The sequence below is a fragment of the Myxocyprinus asiaticus genome, chromosome 15, assembly GCF_019703515.2.
Source record: "Myxocyprinus asiaticus isolate MX2 ecotype Aquarium Trade chromosome 15, UBuf_Myxa_2, whole genome shotgun sequence".
In the NCBI taxonomy this organism is placed as follows: domain Eukaryota; kingdom Metazoa; phylum Chordata; class Actinopteri; order Cypriniformes; family Catostomidae; genus Myxocyprinus; species Myxocyprinus asiaticus.
Window position 1 is genome coordinate 1576032 of NC_059358.1, and position 24548 is coordinate 1600579.

A 24548-nucleotide genomic window follows, 5' to 3' on the forward strand; every position below is an offset into this window, starting at 1 on the left:
TTTAATTCATCAAAGTGGCATTCAGCTGATCACAATGTATAGTCAGAACATTAGTGATGTAAAAAACAGCACCATCACTATTTGAAAAAAGTCATTTTTGATCAAATCTAGACAGCCGCCATCACTCCAACACCTTATCCTTGAGTAATCATGCTAAATTGACCATTTGGTACTAGAAAATCACTTGCCATTATATCAATCACAGCTGAAAGATATTTGGTTCGTTAAACGTTAAAAAACTCTGTATAGATCTTTACATCTGTCTTTCTGTCATTCGATCTGTGTCTATCTTTCTGTCTATCTGTGTGTCTGTCTATCTTGCTATCTCAGTCTGTCTGTCGATCTGTGTCTGTCCTGTCTATCTGTTTTTGTCTGTCTGTCTATCTATCAATCATACTGTCTATCGATCTGTGTCAGTCTGTCTGCTTGTCTGTCTATCGGTCTATCTATTGATCTGTCTGGCTGTCTGTTTATCTATCTGTCTGTCTGTCGATCTGTGTCTGTCTAGCTCTGTCTGTCTGTCTGTCAATATGTCTGACTGTCTGTTGATATGTCTGACTGTCTATCGGTCTGTGTTGGTCTGTCTGTCTATCGGTCTGTGTCTGTCTATCTTGCCTTCTCAGTCTGTTCTGTCTGTCTGTTTCTGTCTGTCTGTCTGTATTTCTGTCTATCTGTCTTGTATATGCTTGATGCTCATTTTAAATGTACTATATAGTTTAATAGGCTTAAAACTTCTAAACTGTTTTTTCAAGCCAAAATACGTCTTGATTAAAGAAAAAATACTGCAAAGCAAATGTGAAGTAATTTTTGGTTCATTTTGACATGTAGTCAGAGCATAATTAATAAAAGTTCAGGTTGAGGGGAATTCTATAATCACTGAATTCAAGAGGAGAATCTGGTGCTTTCCTTGTGTTTTTTCCTCCGTGTCATTATATAATAATTTCCACCATTTGAATAATTCCAGCAGAGGTTCAGAGCCGCACTGCTCTTATCTGCATTTACTGTGTGTGTGTTTGAGCGGAGTGTATTTTTAATCATTTTTCACACTGTCTGTGGAGTCCACAGTGTTTTATGCCAGTAATAGGTGTATTTGACCGGGTCACTTGTGTCCTCAACTTTAGTTCACACACACTTGTCTGTTTCTCTGCCGTCTCTGATTGGCCGTTTCCACTCCTGCCTGCCAGTGTGATTGGACTGCTGTGAGTTGTCACATTTACAACAAGTGCTTCGCTCTGTGTTTTCACATTACTCCATGTTTCAAATGTTGTCAAATAACGTGAAGCAGTCCTTCCCGCTGATAGCCACACAGATATCTACCAGTATAAACACTATAGCAGAATCTCTACCAGTTGACATTTTTACATATTTCTGTAATCTATACAAAGCATCTAACTTAATATAGTTAGTATTAGTTAGTATAACTTAATTTGTAACTGAGCATTACAAGCAATGATGAGACTGTTGTACTGCTGTAGCTCAATGCTTCGCACCATAGAGTTAAATGTTTTAGGCAACTTTTAACGAGTCATGTGATGGGGTTTCATTAGTGTATACACAGTATGTGCCTCTGACATTTACAGGAGAGCAATTTTTGTCTTAGGTTTCCTTTTCCAACGCTTTTGTTGTTTAGTTTTCCATTACACACACACACACCTATTTCACCTGAACTTTTGAGGCCACTGGAAAACTGCACATACTTTACAGATGTATGTCTGTTTGGAGAATTTTTTGGCTGAGGATGAAAATGACTTTGAAGTTCAACCTGGATTAACTGCAGAAGTTCACACTGATTCATTGTCCTTTGGTAGTTGGCTGATGAAGGTTTTTGTTGGCAATTAATTGATAGTCTATGTATTCCATTTCAAGAGTATAGTCCATCAATAGACAGAAGGTGATGCAGGCAGAAATCAATGAGGTGCATTGCAGTTCAACCAGCAGGTCATTTCGGTGAGGTTCGGTGGGGTCCATCCTAAGTCCAAGGTTCAGGCAGTGGCATATGAAGTATCTGATGTCTTACAGTTGGAGTTGGCATCAGTTCATCCTCTGAAGTCCATCGTAAAAGACTGAAGTGATGTCTGGCTGGCACCGGCTGCTATTAGTCATCATCACTCAGAGACACATAGCAGTGGAGTCCGACACCAAGCAGGAATGGAGCTGGATCTGGCCGGCTCTGGTAACCTCGGGATATGAATTCATTCAATTTTATGCTGTTATAGATCATGATGGATGTTTCTGGTTCCGGCAGACCTAACTAAAGCAGCCTAATTGTGAGTTGAAGGATAAATTAGGTGTATGTCTGGCTAAATAGATGATGAGTCTTTAGTCTAGACTTAAACTGAGAGAGTGTGTCTGAGTCCCGAACAGTGTTAGGAAGACTATTCCATAGTTTAGGAGCCAAAAAGGAAAATTATATACCTCCTTTTGTGGATTTTGATATTCTAGGAACTATTAACAGGCCAGAATTTTGTGATCGTAATGAACGTGATGGAATATAGCGTGTCGGAAGGTCACTTAAGTACTGTGGAGCTAGACCATTCAAAGCTTTGTATGTAGTTAACAGAATTTTAAAATCAATACGAAATTTAACAGGTAGCCAATGTAACGATGATAAAATGGGGCTAATATGATCATATTTCTTAGAACTAGTCAGCACTTTAGCAGCTGAATTTTGAACAAATTGAAGTATATTTATTGATCTTGCTGGACATCCTCCCAGTAATGCATTACAATAATCTAGTCTTGAGGTCATGAACGCATGAATTAGTTTTTCAGCATCAGCAACAGAGAGCATGTGTCGTAACTTAGCAATATTTCTGAGGTGGGAGAATGCTGTTCTACAAACATTGGCAATGTGATTTTCAAAGGACAGATTGGTATCAAATATAACACCTACGTTTTTCGCTGTAGAAGACGACATAACAGTACATCCATCGAGAGTCACATTATATTTTAGCGGCTTATTTTTAGAGGTTTTTGGTCCAATCTTTGATTTCATTGGTACACTCAGCTAATTTGGATAATTGGGAATTTTCATTGGGTTTAGAAGAAATATAAAGTTGGGTATTGTCAGCATAACAGTGGAAACTTATTCCACGATTCCTGATAATATCTCCCAGGGGAAGCATGTATAAGCAGAAAAGCAGAGGTCCTAAAACTGATCCCTGTGGCACTCCATACTTCTGTTTGGTTTGACAATTCCTCATTTACACAGACAAAGTGGTAGCGGTCTGCTAAATAGGACCTAAACCACGCTAATGCAAGTCCACTAATGCCAACATAATTCTCCAGCCTATTCAAGAGAATGTCATGATCTATCATGTTGAAGGCAGCACTAAGATCTAAAAGCACTAGAAGAGAAATGCAGCCGCGATCAGATGATAAGAGCAAGTCATTATTAACTCTGATAAGTGCAGTCTCAGTACTGTGATGGGGCCTAAAACCTGACTGAAATTCTTCATATATACCATTTCTCTGTAGAAATGAACATAGTTGGGAGGACACTACCTGTTCTAGTATTTTTTACATTAATGGTAGATTTGAAATCGGTCTATAATTAGCCGATTCTCCAGGATCAAGCTGTGGCTTCTTGTTAAGCAGTTTGGTATCTGCCATTTTAAAGTTTCTTGGGACATGTCCTAAGCATAGCGAGGAGTTAATAATATTAAGAAGAGGTTCTGAGATTACAGGGAATACCTCTTTTAAGAGCTTAGTTGGTATTGGATCTAACATACATGTTGTGGCTTTTGATTTTTTGATAAGTTTTGTTAGCTCTTCATGACCTATGACAGCGGACCTATAAGTTGCTTGTGAGGAATATTATGAGATACTTTTTTCTGAGGTGCTGTGACAGATGATTGCATAGTTCTAAGCATCGAGTACTCGTTTTTTTGTTGGTTAGAATACCCGTCTACAAACTTATTTGAAAATGCCCATCCCTTGCGTGTATAAATTGGAGCTGAGCTTGAGATAAAATTGTAAACTACATTGTAAAGCCAAAGTGAACTGGCATTTGCAACCCATTTGGCTTTCTTTCCAAGTGTAGCATGATATTCAAATGAAAAATGTTGGGCTAGACTTTATTTCCCTGTCATTCCTGGTGTTATTTTGCATGATGTGCATCAAAATGTAACAACTTGCTCCGCCTCTAAAATGACGTTCTTCTTCAGCTAACATCATCAAGCCCTTTTTATTTTTCAACCACCTGTCATATAGAGATACTTTTCCACCCCAAGTTTTATCTTATTGAATTTCCCGTTGTTTTCAGAAATACGTGCGTGTGTGCGTGCCTCACGCTTTCACCCATAGAGTACCAAACACTCAGATGCATGTTCTCTCTCCAGAGCACATCACAACACATGACCTCTGCTGCTAATCTGGGCCAAACACACAAGAGCACTTAGCAGTGAACTCCAGATTTCTGGCTTTTGGAAAGAAGTTTGTCAGGAGCCAGGTAACCTCAGTTTCAGACGACAACTACTCAAGTAAGAAAAGTAAGAAACACAAAAAGCTCCAATACAGAGTGGCACAAAACTGCTTATGCGCATCCCGGATGCTGAATGTCACGCTTCAAGTAACCAGGCTGTTAGATTATAAATATTGCATGAGCTTGACATGTAGTTCACGACATCCAACAGTTTGAAGAGCATTTTTACAGCTAAACTATTTATTAAAGCAGTGTCAGAATCTGTTGAATGACTCCTGACAAATACTGTCCACCAAGGGCATAGCAGCCACGAGGGACGTGAGGGACACGTCCCCCATTCTCTTTAAAAAGGTGATTTTTGTCCCCCGCACTTTTCCAAGGTAAACTCACACCGAGTCCAAATGGTGGATTTGTATACAGTATTCTTTGCGTTTTGTTACTTTGGGCTGATCGGGCAACCATCCAGCCAATCACAGGTGAGTATTATGAGCCGAAACAACCCTTACGTAATAGGCCGTCAGTCAGACAGTCAGTCAACACGGCTCCGTTCATTTCTACACAGTTTCTTTCAACAATGCTTATTTATCCATGCACCGATGTTGATCTGAATTAATCATCTAGAGATGAGGAACACACAAATGAGAGTTATTTATCGGCATATCGTTCTTGATTGGCAGCATTACTTGAAATGTACTGCCGAAAAAACCAAAGGACAATCCTTCTTTTAAGCACACATTGTACGTGGAGTTTGTATCAGCGCATGAGTCTTCATTAAGTTATGCTTTGTGAGGTAATAGTTTTATCGGTTGTTTTTGCCAGTTTAAGCAGATTACTAGATCTGTGTTAAATATGTAAAGCTATTATTTAGTTATTTTTCCCCTTTTTCACCCAATTTGGAATGCCCAATTCCCAATGCTCTCTAAGTCCTCGTAGTGGTGTAGTGATTCGCCTCAATCCGGGTGGCGGAGGACGAATCCCAGCTGCCTCCATGTCTGAGACCGTCAACCCGCGCATCTTATCACGTGGCTTGTTGAGCGCGTTGCCATGGAGACATGGCACGTGTGGAGGCTTTGCCATCCACCGTGGCATTCACGCTCAACTCACCACACGCCCCACCGAGAACAAACCACATTATAGCGACCACGAGGAGGTTACCCCATGTGACTCTACCCTCCCTAGTAACCGGGCCAATTTGGTTGCTTAGGAGACCTGGCTGGAGTCACTCAGCACGCCCTGTGATTCGAACTAGCGAACTATTTTTAATATAGTTAATATCAGCTCCTGTTTTTTTACCTCTATGTTGGTATACAGAAAGATCTGCTGTGTTCTTGGAACATTTATGCATTTTACTGAAGTCAATAGAGATGTTGACACTTTTCTATACATGAAAACGTACAGACGTTATTGAAACTCATAATAATATAAGACTATTATTGTTGTCTTTTGATAAGTCATGCTCAGCAGCTCACAAACTGTAGTGAAATGATTTGCTTTGTTCTTATAATGCTTAAAAACTCTATTAAAGTCTCTTTATAGGTCTGTAGACATACACATTTTAATTATTTTAACATTTTCTTTTGATCGTTGATGCAGTGACTCATTTCACACAAGACATCACCAGAAATGGTCACTGAGTCATTAAATGTGAAAGTCAAAACACTCAAGCTACTTGGATACATTTAAATCGTAAATTGTATACATGCACAGTTGGCATTACTGTAATTGATAAAATAATTTATTCAAGGACCAGCTTGTGCTCAGTCTTTTATTGTCAAGTGCTCCACAAGATGCCCTTTATTTTCGCAGCTAATTTTGCACAATTTTGAAATTATTTTGCAATACTTGAATCTTTAAAATACTACAAATATTAAAAGTGTAATATATATATATATATATAATATTAAATAATTCTTATATATTAATATATACTGTAATATATTAATAATGCACTGTAAGTGTTGGGACTATGCGAGCCAGCTACTGACAGCGGTGTCCCCCCCCCACTTTTAAAATGACTGCTACGCCTCTGCTCTCCACAGCACCTCACAAATAAACCTGTGGATTATGCACAGTAACAGGAACTTTACCCAAGCCAGCAGTGAACAAGCGGCACTTTGATGGCCGCAACAGCGGTGCATTAATGACTGAACGTAAAGAATATAGAGAAGAAACTCTTTTCTCATTTCTTGAGAGAAGAATCTGAAGTCACTGAAGTTTGTCAGGTTAAAGCTAAACTATGTTTTTGTTTATTAAAATTAGTTATTAGTTATAACATAAAGTAATTTGTCAGTAAAGTACATTGAAAGTAAATTATGTCAGTATGGTTCCATGATTTTAACTTTTGTATACAGTTGAGGTGGGGCTGACCACAATTACTATTTTAATGTGGGGCGGTTACAGACAATTGATGTGTTTAAAACGAACTTTTTCTCACATTAGGTTAATTATATGTTTAATAATAATTTATCTAACATATCTAGTACATTTCACAGCAAAACACATGGAACTTGTGCCTTGAATGCCTAGAAATAAAGTCATGGGTACACCAAAGTGTACTGTTTTTGTGGAAAGTGACAATCACTTCTGTGCCACTCCGTGATGGGCATGAAGGAGCATGTGACGAGAGAAAGCACGTTCAGACTGTAGCAGATCGCAGCAGTCTCTGCAGCATGCTAACATTCTGTCGCTGTGCCAGGAAATCCCACAGCCGTGCCAACTTCTTCAGAGTGAGTTTGAGAGGGCAGGAGAAAAGCATCTGAGAAGCTTGGACAAATCGATAACTGTCCACTGTGAGTTATCATAAGCGCAGTGCTCTGTTCAACTGTAATTAGCTCTCCAGCTGACTGCGACACTCCATACCGCATGCATTTTTTTGTAATTGCCGTATTGAGATGAGCATCACTATTCTGCAACGTGTCATGCTGTTGTTGCAAGCTGCCATGTTGTTTTGTTTGTTTTGACTTTATTGTCTGTTCAGATTTCCTGGACAAATTCATCTTTGACAGTGGCATAAAAAAATCTATCTTATCAGACAATACTGTACATCCACTTACATACCACATAATGAAGCACATGGAACACACATTTGTCCTCATTAAAAACATACATAAAACTAGTGAATACAATACAATAAATATATATGTATATGCATATATACACACGCACATACACTATATTGCCAAAAGTATTCGCTCACCCATCCAAATAATTGAATTCAGGTGTTCCGATCACTTCCATGGCCACAGGTGTATAAAATGAAGCACCTAGGCATGCAGACTGCTTCTACAAACATTTGTGAAAGAATGGGCCGCTCTCAGGAGCTCAGTGAATTCCAGCGTGGTACTGTGATAGGATGCCACCTGTGCAACAAGTCCAGTCGTGAAATTTCCTCGCTACTAAATATTCCACAGTCAACTGTCAGTGGTATTATAACAAAGTGGAAGCGATTGGGAATGACAGCAACTCAGCCACGAAGTGGTAGGCCACGTAAAATGACAGAGCGGGGTCAGCGGATGCTGAGGCGCATAGTGCGCAGAGGTCGCCAACTTTCTGCAGAGTCAATCGCTACAGACCTCCAAAGTTCATGTGGCCTTCAGATTAGCTCAAGAACAGTGCGTAGAGAGCTTCATGGAATGGGTTTCCATGGCCGAGCAGCTGCATCCAAGCCATACATCACCAAGTGCAATGCAAAGCGTCGGATGCAGTGGTGTAAAGCACGCCGCCACTGGACTCTAGAGCAGTGGAGACGCGTTCTCTGGAGTGACGAATCACACTTCTCCATCTGGCAATCTGATGGACGAGTCTGGGTTTGGCAGTTGCCAGGAGAACGGTACTTGTCTGACTGCATTGTGCCAACTGTGAAGTTTGGTGGAGGGGGGATTATGGTGTGGGGTTGTTTTTCAGGAGCTGGGCTTGGCCCCTTAGTTCCATTGAAAGGAACTCTGAATGCTTCAGCATACCAAGAGATTTTGGACAATTCCATGCTCCCAACTTTGTGGGAACAGTTTGGGGATGGCCCCTTCCTGTTCCAACATGACTGCGCACCAGTGCACAAAGCAAGGTCCATAAAGACATGGATGAGCGAGTTTGGTGTGGAAGAACTTGACTGGCCTGCACAGAGTCCTGACCTCAACCGGATAGAGCACCTTTGGGATGAATTAGAGCGAAGACTGCGAGCCAGGCCTTCTCGTCCAACATCAGTGTCTGACCTCACAAATGCGCTTCTGGAAGAATGGTCAAAAATTCCCATAAACACACTCCTAAACCTTGTGGAAAGCCTTCCCAGAAGAGTTGAAGCTGTTATAGCTGCAAAGGGTGGGCCGACGTCATATTAAACCCTATGGATTAAGAATGGGATGTCACTTAAGTTCATATGCGTCTAAAGGCAGATGAGCGAATACTTTTGGCAATATAGTGTATATACTCGCATATGCATACACGCATACACACACCTACCCATATAAATATATAGTACCTCAATTAAGAATTTGGTTTAAAACAGTCACCGCCAATGGAACAAATGATATATGTTCTTTTTAGCTAGCGGTACACACAGCCTACGCCCCGAAGGGAGGGCCTCAAAGCAGGAATGGAGGGGATGGGTCTGGTCTGAATATATTGCAATTGCCTTTTTTCAATAAACAGCTCTTGCAATGTACTCTATTTCTGGCCGGTGATCTTATTTGCTTCGTTAATTACTCTTATTTATTTTTTTGTCTCATTGTTAAATTGCCATACCACGAAACAATGTTATATGTTAAAATACTTTCGATCATCGATCTGTAAACAGTGGTTAGGACCCTCCTATCGATACTAAAATTTCGTAATTTCCTGAGTAGACCTAAACGCTGTCTTGTTTTCTTATGTATATGATCCACATTTTACTGGAATGTGAATTTGTCATCAATAATTGTACCTAAATATTTAAAACTTGAAACTTGCTCTACCTTTACACCTTTTATAATAACTTGTACATATGAAATGCCAGCCGTACCTGTCTTATTATGATTCCCACAGCATAATTCCTATGTCTTCTCAATGTTCAATTGTAGATGACTGTTATCAAACCACTGTACATGACTTTTAATATACTCAAAATAAGTTGAACTATTCGTGTCCGTAAGTCATTAGCAAATTGTAATGGATCTACCGAGCCATTCATTTGTGCGAACAGTTCTTTACATAATATACACTCCATGCGCTTGCACAGAACAGATGTTGGGCGAAGGTCTTTAAGAGCTCTGGCGTGAGGTGTTTTAGGTACTGGAATAACAGTAGTGTTTTTCCATGCTGCTGGTACAAAACCATCATCTAAAAAGACCTGAAACAGCCTAGTACATACATGCCCAAGCTGTTCTGCACACTGTTTTAGAACAATGCCCTTAAGGCCATCTGGACCAGTAGCCATATTTGGTTTAATTCTACGGAGCACTTTGATAACTTCTCATAGGTTCAGATTCTGTCAGAGTATCATTATTCACAACACCTGCAGTATTGTCAAATCGTGAATAAAAAACATTTAAATTATTTACAAAGCTGTGGGGGTCATCATCAAACAGTTGTACCTGTTTCTATTGTCTGCCCATCATTGTATTTAATCCCCTCCATGCATCTATGAAATTACCAGTTTTAAATTCCCTCTCAACTTTCCCTTTATGCTGTATTTGCGCCTCCTTTATCTTACGTTTGACTTCTTTATTTAGCTCTTTTCCCTTGTGTGTCTCATTCCTTAAAGCCATTCTCTTAAAAAATAAAATTGGCAACTGTCAGTCAACAGTCAACTTAAGGTGTTTACATAACCTCACACGTTGTCAGCTTAACCGTAATTGGTTCAAGAACGTGTATGTAAACAGGCTCAGTGATTAAGTAAATGAACAAACAGCTTTAAGCATTTTGCTTCAAGGTACAGATTTTATATTCAAGTGGTGACCCAACACAATACCAAACAATGAATCATAGTAACAAATGCAAAAATGTCCTTAAAATCAAACATTGAAGTTTAATAAATAATACTTTTTTCCTTATTATGGCCCTGATATACTAATATCCCAAATAACAGATTTTAATTTGCTTGTGCAATCTATCAAATTGCGTTCGCACTTTGTGGGTGCATTGCAGGCGACTTACTAAAAGCAATTGCGCCAAATAACCACACGTGCAAATATGATGAATACGCCCTTCAAAAGGAGACTTGTACCAAATGCTGCTCACTTATGGCTTTCACTCATTACTATTTTGTTGCTAAGACCTAATATTTTGCACATCTGAAAGTTACCCTTTATCTTTTTTCTATCCATGTTGCTTTTTAACCATATGCGCAAAAGCAACAGTTGCCAATTGCTGGCTTGTTGCCTTGGTAACCAGATGGTCTAATCTCCAGCGTGGTGATCTGTCACAAGGGTTGCAGAGGGTTATCCAGCTGTGACCTGCTTGTTAATTACTGCAGCCAGCACGTCAGTAGGATCTAAAGCTCTCACACATAAGGCTTCATGCCAGCAAATGTAGGGCCACAACCCGTACACACACAACTCTGGGTGAACCAGTCCGGTCAGTTTTGTTGAAGACATCTTCGGTGTCCTGGAAATGCACCTACCTGGTCACTTGCACAATCCGCCAAAAGAGCGAAACAGTCTGGTTCCGGAAGGAAAAATCGCATACATTTTTTCCAATTTATTTGTAACGATAACTGAAAAACCTTTAAAGACAGACCTAACGTAAGTTCCGAGTAAGGCTGTCAAATAAAAATTCAAATTTAGAATATTCGTCTAATTTAAAATAAAAATGCACATTCGGATGCAAAAACGGTGCATTCGAATTTCCATGCCAGCACTGACTCATCAGTGACGCCGACGTGATGATGACGCAATTATGTTTTAATGTTTTGGTTAGCCAATCCAGCTCAACCTTCTAGAGGTGGCGTGGTTGTGTAGTTCATTCGAAATACGGCAGAAAACGAGCAGCACAGTACAGACTCAGAGAAGATATTGGTCACACCAAAGCATCTTAAAAGTCTGGTGTGTTGCTTCTTTGGTTTCCGGAGTATCGGGGACAAAATTGTTGACAAAACTCATAAACATCTCTTCTTGGCTACAACTTCCATGGTTGTATTGAAAAAATCTGTTAGTGAGGGTGTTAGTAAGGGTGTTGATGTGAAGATGTGAAAAGTCTTGTATGTGATGTTGGTGCAGGGCAGGCGTTTTCTCTTTACCTCGTCAGGGCTGTTAAGAATACCGCGGCTGTTTAGCCATTTGACATGGTGCTTTAAATTAGAAAATTCTCATGTAGAATTCAAATGCACCATGATATCGAGGGGAGCCTGGTTTAGTCGCGCATGTGAGCCACTCTGCGCTATCCTGTCACTGGAGCTCGCAGCTCTGTTAATGGACGTGCATGGATAGAGCAGAGCACAACTTCAATCACTCCGTCCACATCCGTGTCCCGCATAAGAAGCATGTTTAGTGCTTGGACAGCGAGATGAATATCATAAGGTTGCTGCATAGCATGATGGAAATGCGTATGGACGTGGCCGGCATTAGAGTGTTAAAATAAACATACATCGATGTTTACACGTTGCATCAATTAAATAGTATCATTGGTTATTTGATTGATGCATCAGTCCAGATCGATGGATCGTTACACCACTATTGTTAACATTAGTTAATGCACTTTGAACTAACATGAACCAACGATGAACAATTTTATTTTTATTAACTAACTTTAACAAAGATTGGGGGGTCTGGGTATCTCAGCGAGTATTGACGCTGACTACCACACCTGGAGTCGTGAGTTTGAATCCAGGGTGTGCTGAGTGACTCCAGCCGGGTCTCCTAAGCAACCAAATTGGCCTGGTTGCTAGGGAGGGTAGAGTCACATGGGGTAACCTCTTCGTGGTTGCTATAATGTGGTTCTCGCTCTCGGTGGGGCGCGTGGTGAGTTGTGCGTGTATGCCGCGGAGAATAGCGTGAAGCCTCCACACATGCTACGTCTCCATGGTAACGCGCTCAACAAGCCACATGTTCAGATGCACAGATTGACGGTCTTGGACGCGATGGCAACTGAGATTCGTCCTCCGCCACCCGGATTGAGGCACTACGCCACCACGAGGACTTGGAGCGCATTGGGAATTGGGCATTCCAAATTGGGGAGAAAAAGGGGAGAAAACAAATAATAATAAGATTAATAAATCTTGTAAAACATATATTGTTCATTGTTAGTTCATGAGACCTAATGCATTAAATAATGTTAAAAGATGGAACATTATTGTAAAGTGTTACCAATACTTTTTTGCTTTAAATCAAAGTTTGCAATGTTGTGATTCACCTCGGAGCTGGTTGGTTTGGCTCCTGGCTTAGAAATCTTTTCTAAAGTTCTTTATAAAAAAAAACACTATGTTAAAAATGAATGGGAAAAATAATTCCTGAACCAAGACGACTAAAAAGGTGGGCGGGCACTGTTGTGCTCTATTCTGTTGATGAGCACACAGCAGCCAAGATATAACTTAATATAGTTTATCAGTGTATATAGTTAGGAAACTTACTAGTGTTGACTAATCAACAGGTTTTTACTGTAGCATTTAAACCTGTTTTTTTTTTCTGTTAAAATTACTAACATTTCTTATTTTCAATGTGACACACTTCCAATGAAAACAGCACATGCTCTCAAATGCTGCAAGCAACTTTAGTAAAACAAGTGGGTGCCTGAAATTCCTTTCCAAATTATTTGCTCTGCATTTTTGTTCTGGATATTCCAGAAAAGCATAACTCATGTCATGTGACGGTAAGTGTCAGTTTCGTCTCATTTCCCTAAAATCAGTGCACTGAATTACTTACAGTGTTGTAGATGCAATAGAAGCTGCATGTTTGTGAATGGTTTTTATCACCAACGAGAATGCAGTGGATGAAAAGAGATGCTCTAATCAATACTCCTCTGTCTTGTAGATAGAAAGCACTGAATGAAAAGAGAAGAGAAAAAGAGAAATATATGCAGAAGCTAATCCATCACTCTATCCCAAGATTCATAGTGCCGAGGACCGTTTCGGCCCATAGAACTTCTGAACTGTTTATTTCAAGGTTTTTGCTAAGAGAAAGGATATAATTAGATTTAGTATCTGTATATATAATAATATCTATATAAATATATTGCCCTGGACCCCTAACATCTGACACAAACCCTGTCAATCCAGGTGCCGTCCAAACTCTCTTCAAAAGTGCCATCAATTCTTTGGATAAAACTATTAAATGAGGATAAACTTACTCCTGTAACAGGCTTTTGTGCTGCAGAGATTTGTCATGTTTTTATGTGTTTGCAGCCGCAATGTTTTACGCTGCATAACGTGTGTGTAGGCGTTCATGTTTGAGTTCTCCGCGGCTCTGTATGTCACTCTGAACATCACTGATGTCGTGATTGGTGGTTCAGATGCATTTATGTGATGAGCTGCACTGGAGCTGAAGAACAGACATTCCACCAGTGTTACTGACACCACAGCTGAACTTACAGACACAAGCACACTACAGGTCTACATGGGCTTTATGTTGAAGCCTGAACCTGGCCCATACTGGAGACCATGTGACCAGACCAATATATCCATGCAAGTAAATCTGTAACAATAGACTGTATTTTATTTAGGCAGCATTCATAACATTACACTGAAAACCCTAATAAGCTGACTTTACTCAATTGATTGAGTAAACTCGTTCCCTCAATTGAATTGACTAATGGCGTCTCTGAAACATCTGACTCTAGCCAGGTCTCCTAAGCAACCAAATTGGCCCGGTTGCTAGGGAGGGTAGAGTCACATGGGGTAACCTCCTCATGGTCGTGATTAGTGGTTCTCGCTCTCAATGGGGCGTGTGGTAAGTTGTGTGTGGATCGTGGAGAGTAGCATGAGCCTCCACATGCTGTGAGTCTCCGCGGTGTCATGCACAACGAGTCACGTGATAAGATGCACGGATTGACGGTCTCAGAAGCGGAGGCAACTGAGACTTGTCCTCCGCCACCTGGATTGAGGTGAGTAACCGCGCCACCATGAGGACCTACTAAGTAGTGGGAATTGGGCATTCCAAATTGGGGGGGGTGATAACTATAAACTATTTACATGCCCCCATAAGTTCCCTTTGACCAAGAAAACAATGAAATAATTTAATTAAGATTACGGTTTTTCCCCGTAGCCTCAATTTTGTACTCCATTGTTTGAGTTGTTAACACTTGTTTATCTTACAAATCTATAGACTTAAGATTATAAGTTATAGATATTTGAGTTATGAGCCCAAAAGTTGGCAATGTAACTGTAAACAAACACATTTTTAAGGCATGGCTGCCCCTCAGCACACCAGAGCAAAAGAGAAAAAAAACATTGGTTATTGTTTATCAAATGCTGAAACTTTGCTGGAGGAAGAACAATTAGAATCATGTGTAACAGTCTGAAGTCCTCTTTGCAGCCTGAACTTCCTCAGAATGTCAAATCTTTGCGACACACACGCTAACAAAAAAACATGCAGTGCAACAAATAAAATGGAACGCAAGTGTCTCAAAGTTGACAACTTGACACAGTCTAAAAATACGAGACGCAGCAAAATGTCCATCCAGTGTGTGTTTACATAGAAAACAATTGACAAACAGTGCAGGCACAAACAAAAACACGTGTGCGTGTGTGAGTGAGAGCATGTGCGCTAATCAAGTTAAAATGTCAAATATTGTATACAAAACAAATGTTGCCTATATTATATTAAATGTATATAATTGAATATTCATGTATTACAATCCTGAACCTGACCCGAATGCAAAGTTATTTTTTATTTTTTTTATTATTGTATTTTTTTATCCCCTTTTTTCAAAATTTGGAATGCCCAATTCCCACTACTTAGTAGGTTGTCGTGGTGGTGCGGTTACTCACCTCAATCTGGGTGGTGGAGGACAAGTCTCAGCTGCCTCCGCTTCGGAGACCGTCAATCCGCGCATCTTATCACGTGACTCGTGCATGACATCGTGGAGGCTCATGCTACTCTCCACGATCCACGCACAACTTACCACACACCCCATTGAGAGCGAGAACCACTAATCACGACCACGAGGAGGTTACCCCATGTGACTCTACCCTCCCTAGCAACCGGGCGTAGTGCTTCAATCCGGGTGGCGGAGGACGAATCTCAGTTGCCACGTCTGAGACAGTCAATCCGCGCATCTGAAAACGTGGCTTGTTGAGCGTGTTGCCATGGAGATGTAGCATGTGTGGAGGCTTCATGCTGTTCTCCGCGGCATACACGCACAACTCACCACGCGCCCCACCGAGAGCGAGAACCACATTATAGCGACCACGAGGAGGTTACCCCATGTGACTCTACCCTCCCTAGCAACCGGGCCAATTTGGTTGCTTAGGAGACCTGGCTGGAGTCACTCAGCACGCCCTGGATTCGAACTCGCGGCTCCAGGTGTGATAGTCAGCGTCAGTACTTGCTGAGATACCCAGGCCCCTATGACAAGTTATTCTTTGCATAGAATAACTTTGAAAAACTGACCCGAACACGCAGACCTCTAACACACAAAAATTAAATGCTTGAATTCTTGAAGACAAATACAAGCTTATGAATTTACTAACCTAGAATTTGTTTGAAATATACGAGTAGTAGCAGATAGTGAAGGTGCAGCAGTGATGAAAATAGTGTCATAATGCAAACAGTCTTAAGTGGCCCTAAAAAAGGCTTCATTTTCTTTAAGCAAAATATCTTGGGGTGAAATTTGACCTGGACATGTTGTTGAGTTTTGGTGAGAGTCCCCCAGTAAGGTCAGTTTGTCTCCTGGTTTGTCTTGTTATTCATGTGTTCCCAGTGTAAACAGAGCACTCTGCACATGTGGTCCGTCGCTTAGAGTGCGTGTGCCAGTGTCATCTGCCATGTCATGTGACCTGGTGTAGTGCTCATGTACCGGCCGCAGTGGGAGGGTTTATCAAATGTTACGTAACAGCTAATGGCTCTTTTTATTTTCACCAGTGAGTGCCACAGATGTCACAATCTCTGTGGTTCAATGATGTTTACAGAGACATTCACAGTCTGATATGCATCCCTGCAGATTACACTGCACTACATCACTTGTAACGCAGGAAAATTGCACTTAAATACCGTTCCATCATGTTTTCATGACTCAAATATACTCCTTAGAACATATGGTTTTTTAACTTAAAATATAATAAAAATGTAAATCATTTATAAAATGCACTATATAAATGACAGAATTTGGTTTCTTGTGAACTGCTTCAACTCTGTTGTTTCTCCAAATGCCTTTGGAGAAATAAAAATAGGCACAAATGAGTCAATTGTTGACATATATTAAGAGTGTAGAGCTATAAAATAAATATGGATGGCATAGCTCACATCATTTGCTCTTGGAAGAATTTAATGAGAGATGTTTAAGTTCATAGTGAGATCTCTGACGTTAGATTGCAGTAGGGCTGGGCGATAGGATGATGTAATCGGATATCGACGATATCTTACCAATATATCGATGATCAACAATATTAGGAAATGGCAAAACCATGGATCTGGGAAGTTATATATTAAACATTAGCCCAGGGGTTTAATTAGCACCCTCCAAATACGACGAGTTCAGTCAGACAGTCTAATCAACACGGCTCCGTTCATTTCTACAAAGCTGCTTTCAACAATGCTCATTTATCCATGCATTGATGTTGATCTAAATTGATCATCTAGAGATGAGGAACACACAAATGAGAGTTATTTATCGGCATATCGTTCTTGATTGGCAGCATTACTTGAAATGCACTGCCGAAAAAAAACCCAAAGGACAATCCTTCTTTTAAGCACACATTAAATGGATCTGAATTAATTTTGGTGAATGTAGTCAAAACACTCGAGACAAGGGGGCCTGGGTAGCTCAGTGGTAAAATACGCTGGCTACCACCCCTGGAGATCGCTAGTTCGAATCCAGGGTGTGCCGAGTGACTCCAGCCAGGTCTCCTAAGCAACCAAATTGGCCCGGTTGCTAGGGAGGGTAGAGTCACATGGGGTAATCTCCTCGTGGTCACTATAATGTGATTTGTTCTCGGTGGGGCGCATGGTGAATTGAGTGTGGTTGCTGCGGTGGATGGCGTGAAGCCTCCACACGTGCTATGTCTCCGTGGCAACGCGCTCAACAAGCCACGTGATAAGATGCGTGGGTTGACTGTCTCAGATGCGGAGGCAACTGGGATTCGTCCTCCGCCACCCGGACTGAGGCGAATCACTATGCGACCACGAGGACTTAGAGCGCATTGGGAATTAGGCATTCCAAATTGGGAGAAAAAGGGGAAAAATCCCCCTGGTAAGTCTTCAAGTGTTTTCGGATGAGAGGGGGAGGGTTGTGTGCAGGGGCGGTCTGGCCGTCGGGAAAATTTGGGTAATTTGGGCCAGCCCGTTACTGCCCAAGCACCGGCCCGTCCTACAGGCGATTAAGACGGCCCCCCTGGGCTCCAACATGCCCGCGTGGACCCATTACAAAGTGAACATTCTAAATGCCCTGTAAGGTAAAGCCAATACAATAGCTTTTATTTTGAAAAACTGAAATGACTTTTATTTTGAAAGTACTTGCACATCATAGCGCATTTCCACATGGGCGCACTAATTCCATACCTCACTTGGAGCTCTTTATTTGACATACAAAAATGGTGACAACCAAAGACAACATATTAAGTATAAGATGAGCTCTGAATAATCACAAAATGACAAATAACGGCAAGTTAGAACAAATACAATAACAGCAGCGTATATCAAATCTGCAAACAATAAAGTTATGAGCAGTACATAAGCATTTGCATAATTCATACCGCAGGGAGCTGAAGTGCGGCTTGCTGAATAATGCTCACGCCTGATAAAAATGCAGGAAATAAGTCATGAAAAATATTACTTTGTGGCTATTTGAGTCTTTGAAGGCTTACTTTGTTTAAAGGACAGCAGAAACAGTGCTTGTCTAAGCATTGGGGTTTTCACTTTTTCTCAAGAATAATCTGGGGAAGGAATTAAAACACTGCAGATATAAAGATGCAACAAACTCACATAGTGTGAAAATATGAGCAATTAATCTGCAAAATATCTGCAAAGTTCTACACTTTAAGAGGTATGTTTATTTTGTTTTACATATATTTATATTTGTTTATATTCATATTTGTACATATTCTGGCCAACTTTGTTTTCATGTATTTTTTTATTTTTTTTAAAGAAACATTTACACAAAGTTATGAGTAATTGACACGAAATTAAGCACTGTCATCAGTGTCCTGCTGTGTGACACTTTCTTCATCTAACTATTTTAAACATTTTATGATCTTGTATAGCTACATATACATATATAATATATTATTATTATACTTGTTGTTTCCACAACCTCATATTAACTAAGACGATAGTTTATTTGCACTTCTAGAAAAACTTGAAAGGTGATTAAGATCTTTATGTTGACTTGTCACAGCACATAAAATACACTATAAAGTGCTTGTTTTTAGTGCTTTCTCTAAAAAATCCACTCATTACAGTAGTTTTGTATGTTTTAAAGACAGTTTTTTTGCACTGTGGGGCCCGTTGTCATGACTAGCAGTCAGTAGAAATTGAAATTGAGCTGGGAAATGAAATCAATGAGCACGTTATGTGTGGCGTGTTGCGGGCCGGGTTTGATGGGCCGCTCTGGGCCAGAAAGTCCAGGGCTACTTTTTAGTCCCAGTCCACCCCTGGCTGTATGTATTGCACTCGGAACTGATACTCGCTAATAGCCAGTCAGGTGAAGATGGAGCAGTCCTCAGCATTTAACCACTGGATCTGTAGAGATAATTTCATTTTTAAGAATGAAATTACACCAGTGGTGTGCAGCTCACACATTGAGTATAATTGCTTCAAAGGATCTAGTGGATGCCATCTCTAGGGGTCCTGCCCGCAGGGTACACAATAGTTCAACTGCAAAATGTGCAGCAATATGAAACAAAGCCCATTGCTCTACTGTTGATGCAGATGCGATGGAGTCGACTGCATGAAACTTGACATAAAACTCAGTGGACCTCTGCTGCTTTAAAATATTTCTTCTCTTTTAGAATATTCTTGCTGTTCAAAAGATCATATCTTGCACCTCAGCTTTGGAAAAGGTGATGGACTATCAGTAAGCAGTAAGGGTTCAATGTGTTTCAGTGTTTTTAGATAAAAGCTTTGACGTAGCAACGTCATTGCTGTTGATTTTATGGTCATTAATGTTCTGAATGTTGCTATCGTTTCATGCACTTGAAATGAACTTGATGTCTCAGTGTTTTGAATTATAAACTTCCTTTTTTCAGCCTTCAGTGGATTTACAACATATCGAACTATAGCGTTGCTAATATTTTAATGCAAAATGTCAATTCATCGATTTACAAAAATAAATAAATAAATATATATATATAAATCTTGTCGAAACGTAAATTTGAATTAAGAAAAATGAAAAAAAAAAACACACCCAGTCTTACCTGAACCTTTAACCAAATTGAGGTGAGAAGGGTACGAAACATAAACGTAATTCAGGATACGTTCTCTCAAAAATATCTTGCACTGTTTCGCTTTTCAAGTAATTTTATCTTGTTTAACGGAAGTATAGATGTTTTTACTGTGAAACAAGATATAAAATATTATTTAAAGTTAGATTAGTTGGTGTAATGATACATTTCAAAGTGTGAGCTGCTATCGTATGTATTTAACCCATATTTATTTTTATTTTTATTATTTTTATTTATTCTTTTCTCCCCCAATTTGGAATGCCCAATTCCCAATGCGCTCTAAGTCCTCGTGGTGGCGTAGTGACTCGCCTCAGTCCGGGTGGAGGAGGACGAATCTCAGTTGCCTCCGCGTCTGAGACCGTCAATCCACGCATCTTATCACGTGACTTGTTGAGCACGTTACCACGGAGACGTAGCCTGTGTGGAGGCTTCACGCTATTCTCCGCGACATCCACGCACAACTCACCACACGCCCCACCGAGAGCAAGAACCACATTATAGTGACCACGAGGAGGTTACCCCATGTGACTCTACCCTCCCTAGCAACCGGGCCAATTTGGTTGCTTAGGAGACCTGGCTGGAGTCACTCAGCACACCCTGGATTCGAACTCAAGACTCCAGGGGTGATAGTCAGCGTCAATACTCACTGAGATACCCAGGCCCCCAATATTTGTATTATTTAATAATGTGTTGCTATTTTGCTACAGTGTGTTTCTTGAGGGTTAATTGAGTTTTACACCATTCTGTCACACACGACTGTAAATTATACTGAACAGAAAGCACAGTTTGCTTTTTGAACAAGTAGCCTAATCAAGTTGTTTCATGTCGCATGTCGGAGTTGTTTGGTTGCATGTGTTTGGATATCAGTGTTTAAGGAAGACTGATTCTCTGTCAAACGCTGAAGCGCAGAGTGGTATATTATAGAAACAAATCTCATTGTGGATGTAATTATACGTCCACCCTATTTACTTAAGCATTGCAGTTTCTCTTGCATTGAAAAAGCAGCATGAGACACTTGCATGAGTCTGTTCACCAAGTAGATCTGTTGTGCCCCCTTTTGGTCATCTATGAAATTGGGCTCTCCCAGTTTGGGTCTCATTCATAAAACTTCAAACTAGTCTTAAAAGTATTTGTGGTGCATTTAATGCAATGCAACAATGAATGTATTTTCTGAACAATATTCACAGAAATCTTCTAGTCATGTTTCATGGATGTGGAGTGAGGACTGTATGTGTGATTGTGATTTATTGTTTTTCGTATTTCGTTTCTCAGAGGATGTTCTGGTGAAGGACACAGGAGAATGTGCAATTTGTCTGGAGGAGCTGGTGCAGGGAGACACCATCGCTCGCCTGCCCTGCCTCTGCATCTATCACAAAGGGTAAATCTCTTCAAATATGTGTGTTTACATGTTGTTTGTGCTGTATGTCTCTTGCAATAATTGTGCTCTTTGTTTCTCAGCTGTATTGATGAGTGGTTTGAAGTGAACAGATCGTGTCCTGAACATCCTTCAGATTAAATACACTTCTTTACACCTTCGCACAGGTAACAGACACACACCTGTGTATACAATAATCATCACTCTTATTAATATCAGACAGACTTGTTTCCCTTATACAAGTGCATTTGCATATGCATATATATGCACACATTTATTCATTCAGTTAGTCTTTTGAATGTGCACTTGCTTTAATAAAAGTGATCAGAAAAATAAGACTGCGTGCACACTGGCAGATCTACCCTCCGTACACATGCTTTTCACTTGCCGTGCATTTAAGAGCATTTTCTCTCTCACTTTAACGGCAAATCAAATTCATGTGCATGCATCTTATAATTGATTCGCCAGCGTACATAATTGTAAACAAAAATATTCTTAGTTTGCATGTTAAATGAATTGCAAATGGCATTTCCTGTTATCTTCACATCACGGTTATATTAAAGCTAATTTTTGCTCCTTCACCTTTTGGCCTGTGTTTCAGGTTTTTAGCCTTGTGGTCGTGAGAAGCGATGTATGCCACTAGCTGACAGCAATGTGAACTCTTCTTCTTCATTTGGACACTGTGACTTTGGTTTGTTCAGGCTAAGCGGGGTGGCCTGATCGCTCAAACCCCACCCACACTTCTCGTAGCTCCACCCCCTCGCCAGTCGCCATATAAACCCCAACGTGCCAAAACTCATTCAAGCAATCTTCAGGGAAACTCTGTGCTGTTGACTCTCTTCCAACATCTCGATAATACAAAAACTACAGCGATGCCAGGGGGCATGCCAACTCTTGACATGCAAGATCTCAGATAATAGATTTTCTCCTCTGTTGCACAATTTCTGATTACACTGCAAAAACAAATATTTTCTTATTTTGCAGTAAAAAAAATCCTTAAGAACATCCTTTAAACTTGATCAATTTATGCGAGAAGCAAAATCGTAAGACTTCAAATGTATTTGTCCTACTGTTTTAAGCATAAACATCACATGTTGTTAAATTTATGCTTGAAACAAGAAAAAAAAAAAGATCTGAAAACAAGTCTTACGCAGTTTGCTTCTCAAGTGCATGTGTCTTGTTTTAAGGATGTTTAGATATATTTACTGGAAAACAAGACAAAAATACTGAGTAAGAAAATGATTTTTTTTTACAAAGGTGTTGATGTGGTAACAGAAGTGCCACCCACAGATGCTTGTCAATTCATTGGCTGTTTTTTACAGAATGAGAACTGCTCTGATTGGCTGGACTCAGGGTCAGCTGACTCATATTTAATTCATGGATTATAGGGGTTGATTGTACTCTCAAGACTTTAAGCTAAAGGGGACTGTGTCTACCAGTGCCTTCATTTTCAAATCCTAAGAGCCGCCCGAGGTGGCTGTGTTTTGTTTTTCCCTCAGTGGACGTGCACGATGGAATCGGATAAAGACAAAGTTATGACTTTCATTAGCTGTCTCGCTCATGCCTGGATATGACGGGTCATTCCAGTGATCTCTGATTCCGGGCGGCCATGAGCCATGAGTTGACTAGAAGTGCCCTGTGCCCGTGTGGCATCCTCTTTCTCTCACATCAGTCCCTCGCATCAGTTTCCATCCTGTTCATCTGAAGTCTCGTGGCAATATCTCTCAGATGCACTGCAGCACGTGTAACAGGTTCATCATCATTTCTGCAGCATCTCATGATCATATATGAAAGTGCATCTTATGAAAAATTAAACATCACAAAGTATAGCCAATTTTTCAACTTGGTTGCCATGAAAACGTTGTCAACAAACCCTAAAATAACTTTACAGCTCAAATAGTTAATTTTGTTTATTTAAGTGCATTTATAAAATTATAAGCTTCTCATTTCTGACTTTAACCCCTCCAAAAATTCACCCCATTGACTTCCATTGTAAGTGCCCCACTGGAACCTCCGATTTGACAGTTTTACGAGTCTAAATTAATTTTGTCGTATTCAACATTGTCACAAATGCTGTCGGTTAGCTGAACTTGTATTGAACCCAGAATATTCCTTTAACAAAATGCATTTCTTTTCTTCTTGTAATGCTTTATCAACATACATTAATACTTCATAGTACTTTAACAACAGTAATAGTTCAAAATACTTAAACAATTAATTAATCAATAATAATGACTGTATGACAGTAATGTGAAGCTACTGAGAATAATAGGAATTGCAATAAACCTCAGAAAGATGCGTTATAGTAATGATAATTTGGTTGTAATGATTAAAATAATTGCTTAATGCAAAATATAATTTTCTTATATTTTTTTCCCCCTCTTTGGGGTGAAATATGGTCTAGACCTGTTACATGAGATTCACCCACATTGTTACGAGAAAAGTTTGTCTTTGTTTGTGTTGGTCTTTAAAAGGAATGTTCTGTGTTCAATACAAGTTAAGCTCAAAAGTAATGTTGATTACCACAAAAAATATTTTCAACTCATCCCTAGTTCAAAAGTTCAGCCACAAGATGTAAACAATGTGTGTGTGGGTTTTTTATCCCCTTTTCTCCCAATTTTGGAATGCCCAATTCCCACTACTTAGTAGGTCCTCGTGGTGGTGCGGTTACTCACCTCAATCCGGGTGGTGGAGGACAAGTCTCAGTTGCCTCCGCTTCTGAGACCGTCAATCTGTGCATCTTATCACGTGACTCGTTGTGCATGACACCGCGGAGACTCACAGCATGTGGAGGCTCATGCTACTCGCCACGATCCACGCACAACTTACCACACGCCCCATTGAGAGCGAGAACCACTAATCACGACCACGAGGAGGTTACCCCATGTGACTCTTCCCTCCCTAGCAACCGGGCCAATTTGGTTGCTTAGGAGACCTGGCTGGAGTCACTCAGCATGCCCTGAATTCAAACTCGCGACTCCAGGGGTGATAGTCAGCGTCAATACTCGCTGAGATACCCAGACCCCCATGCATTATGTGTGTTAAGATTTTAGTGTTATAAAATTGCTTAGTAACCTTATTTATGTAAAGTTATCCAGTTTGACAACTCCGTTGCCATGCTAGTGACTTTATCACACTAAAATCATGTTTACATGCTTGTTTATGTCTTGTGTCTATACTTTTGAAACAGTGAGTATTTTAATGTTTACAGATCGACCCCATTGACTTCCATTGTAAGTGTCTCACTGGAA

At 40.2% G+C, this 24548-nt stretch overlaps 1 protein-coding gene across 3 annotated transcripts in view; it reads left to right on the forward strand.

Annotated features, from left to right (window-relative positions):
- The window catches only part of LOC127453218 (E3 ubiquitin-protein ligase znrf2-like), a 425349-nt gene that overhangs the window by 40705 nt on the left and 360096 nt on the right, over positions 1–24548 (forward strand). For 2 of the 3 annotated variants that reach the window (XR_007899373.1, XR_007899372.1), the window contains exons 3-5: positions 21195–21300; positions 21381–21464; positions 21899–23946. Coding sequence is in view for 1 of the 3 variants with exons in the window: in XM_051719464.1 (XP_051575424.1) it covers positions 21195–21300; positions 21381–21438 (164 nt within the window). In the remaining 2 variants the exon portion in view is untranslated. Of the gene's footprint in view, positions 1–21194; positions 21301–21380; positions 21465–21898; positions 24180–24548 lie in introns of those variants that run through there. The other variant, XM_051719464.1, reaches the window with a different exon arrangement.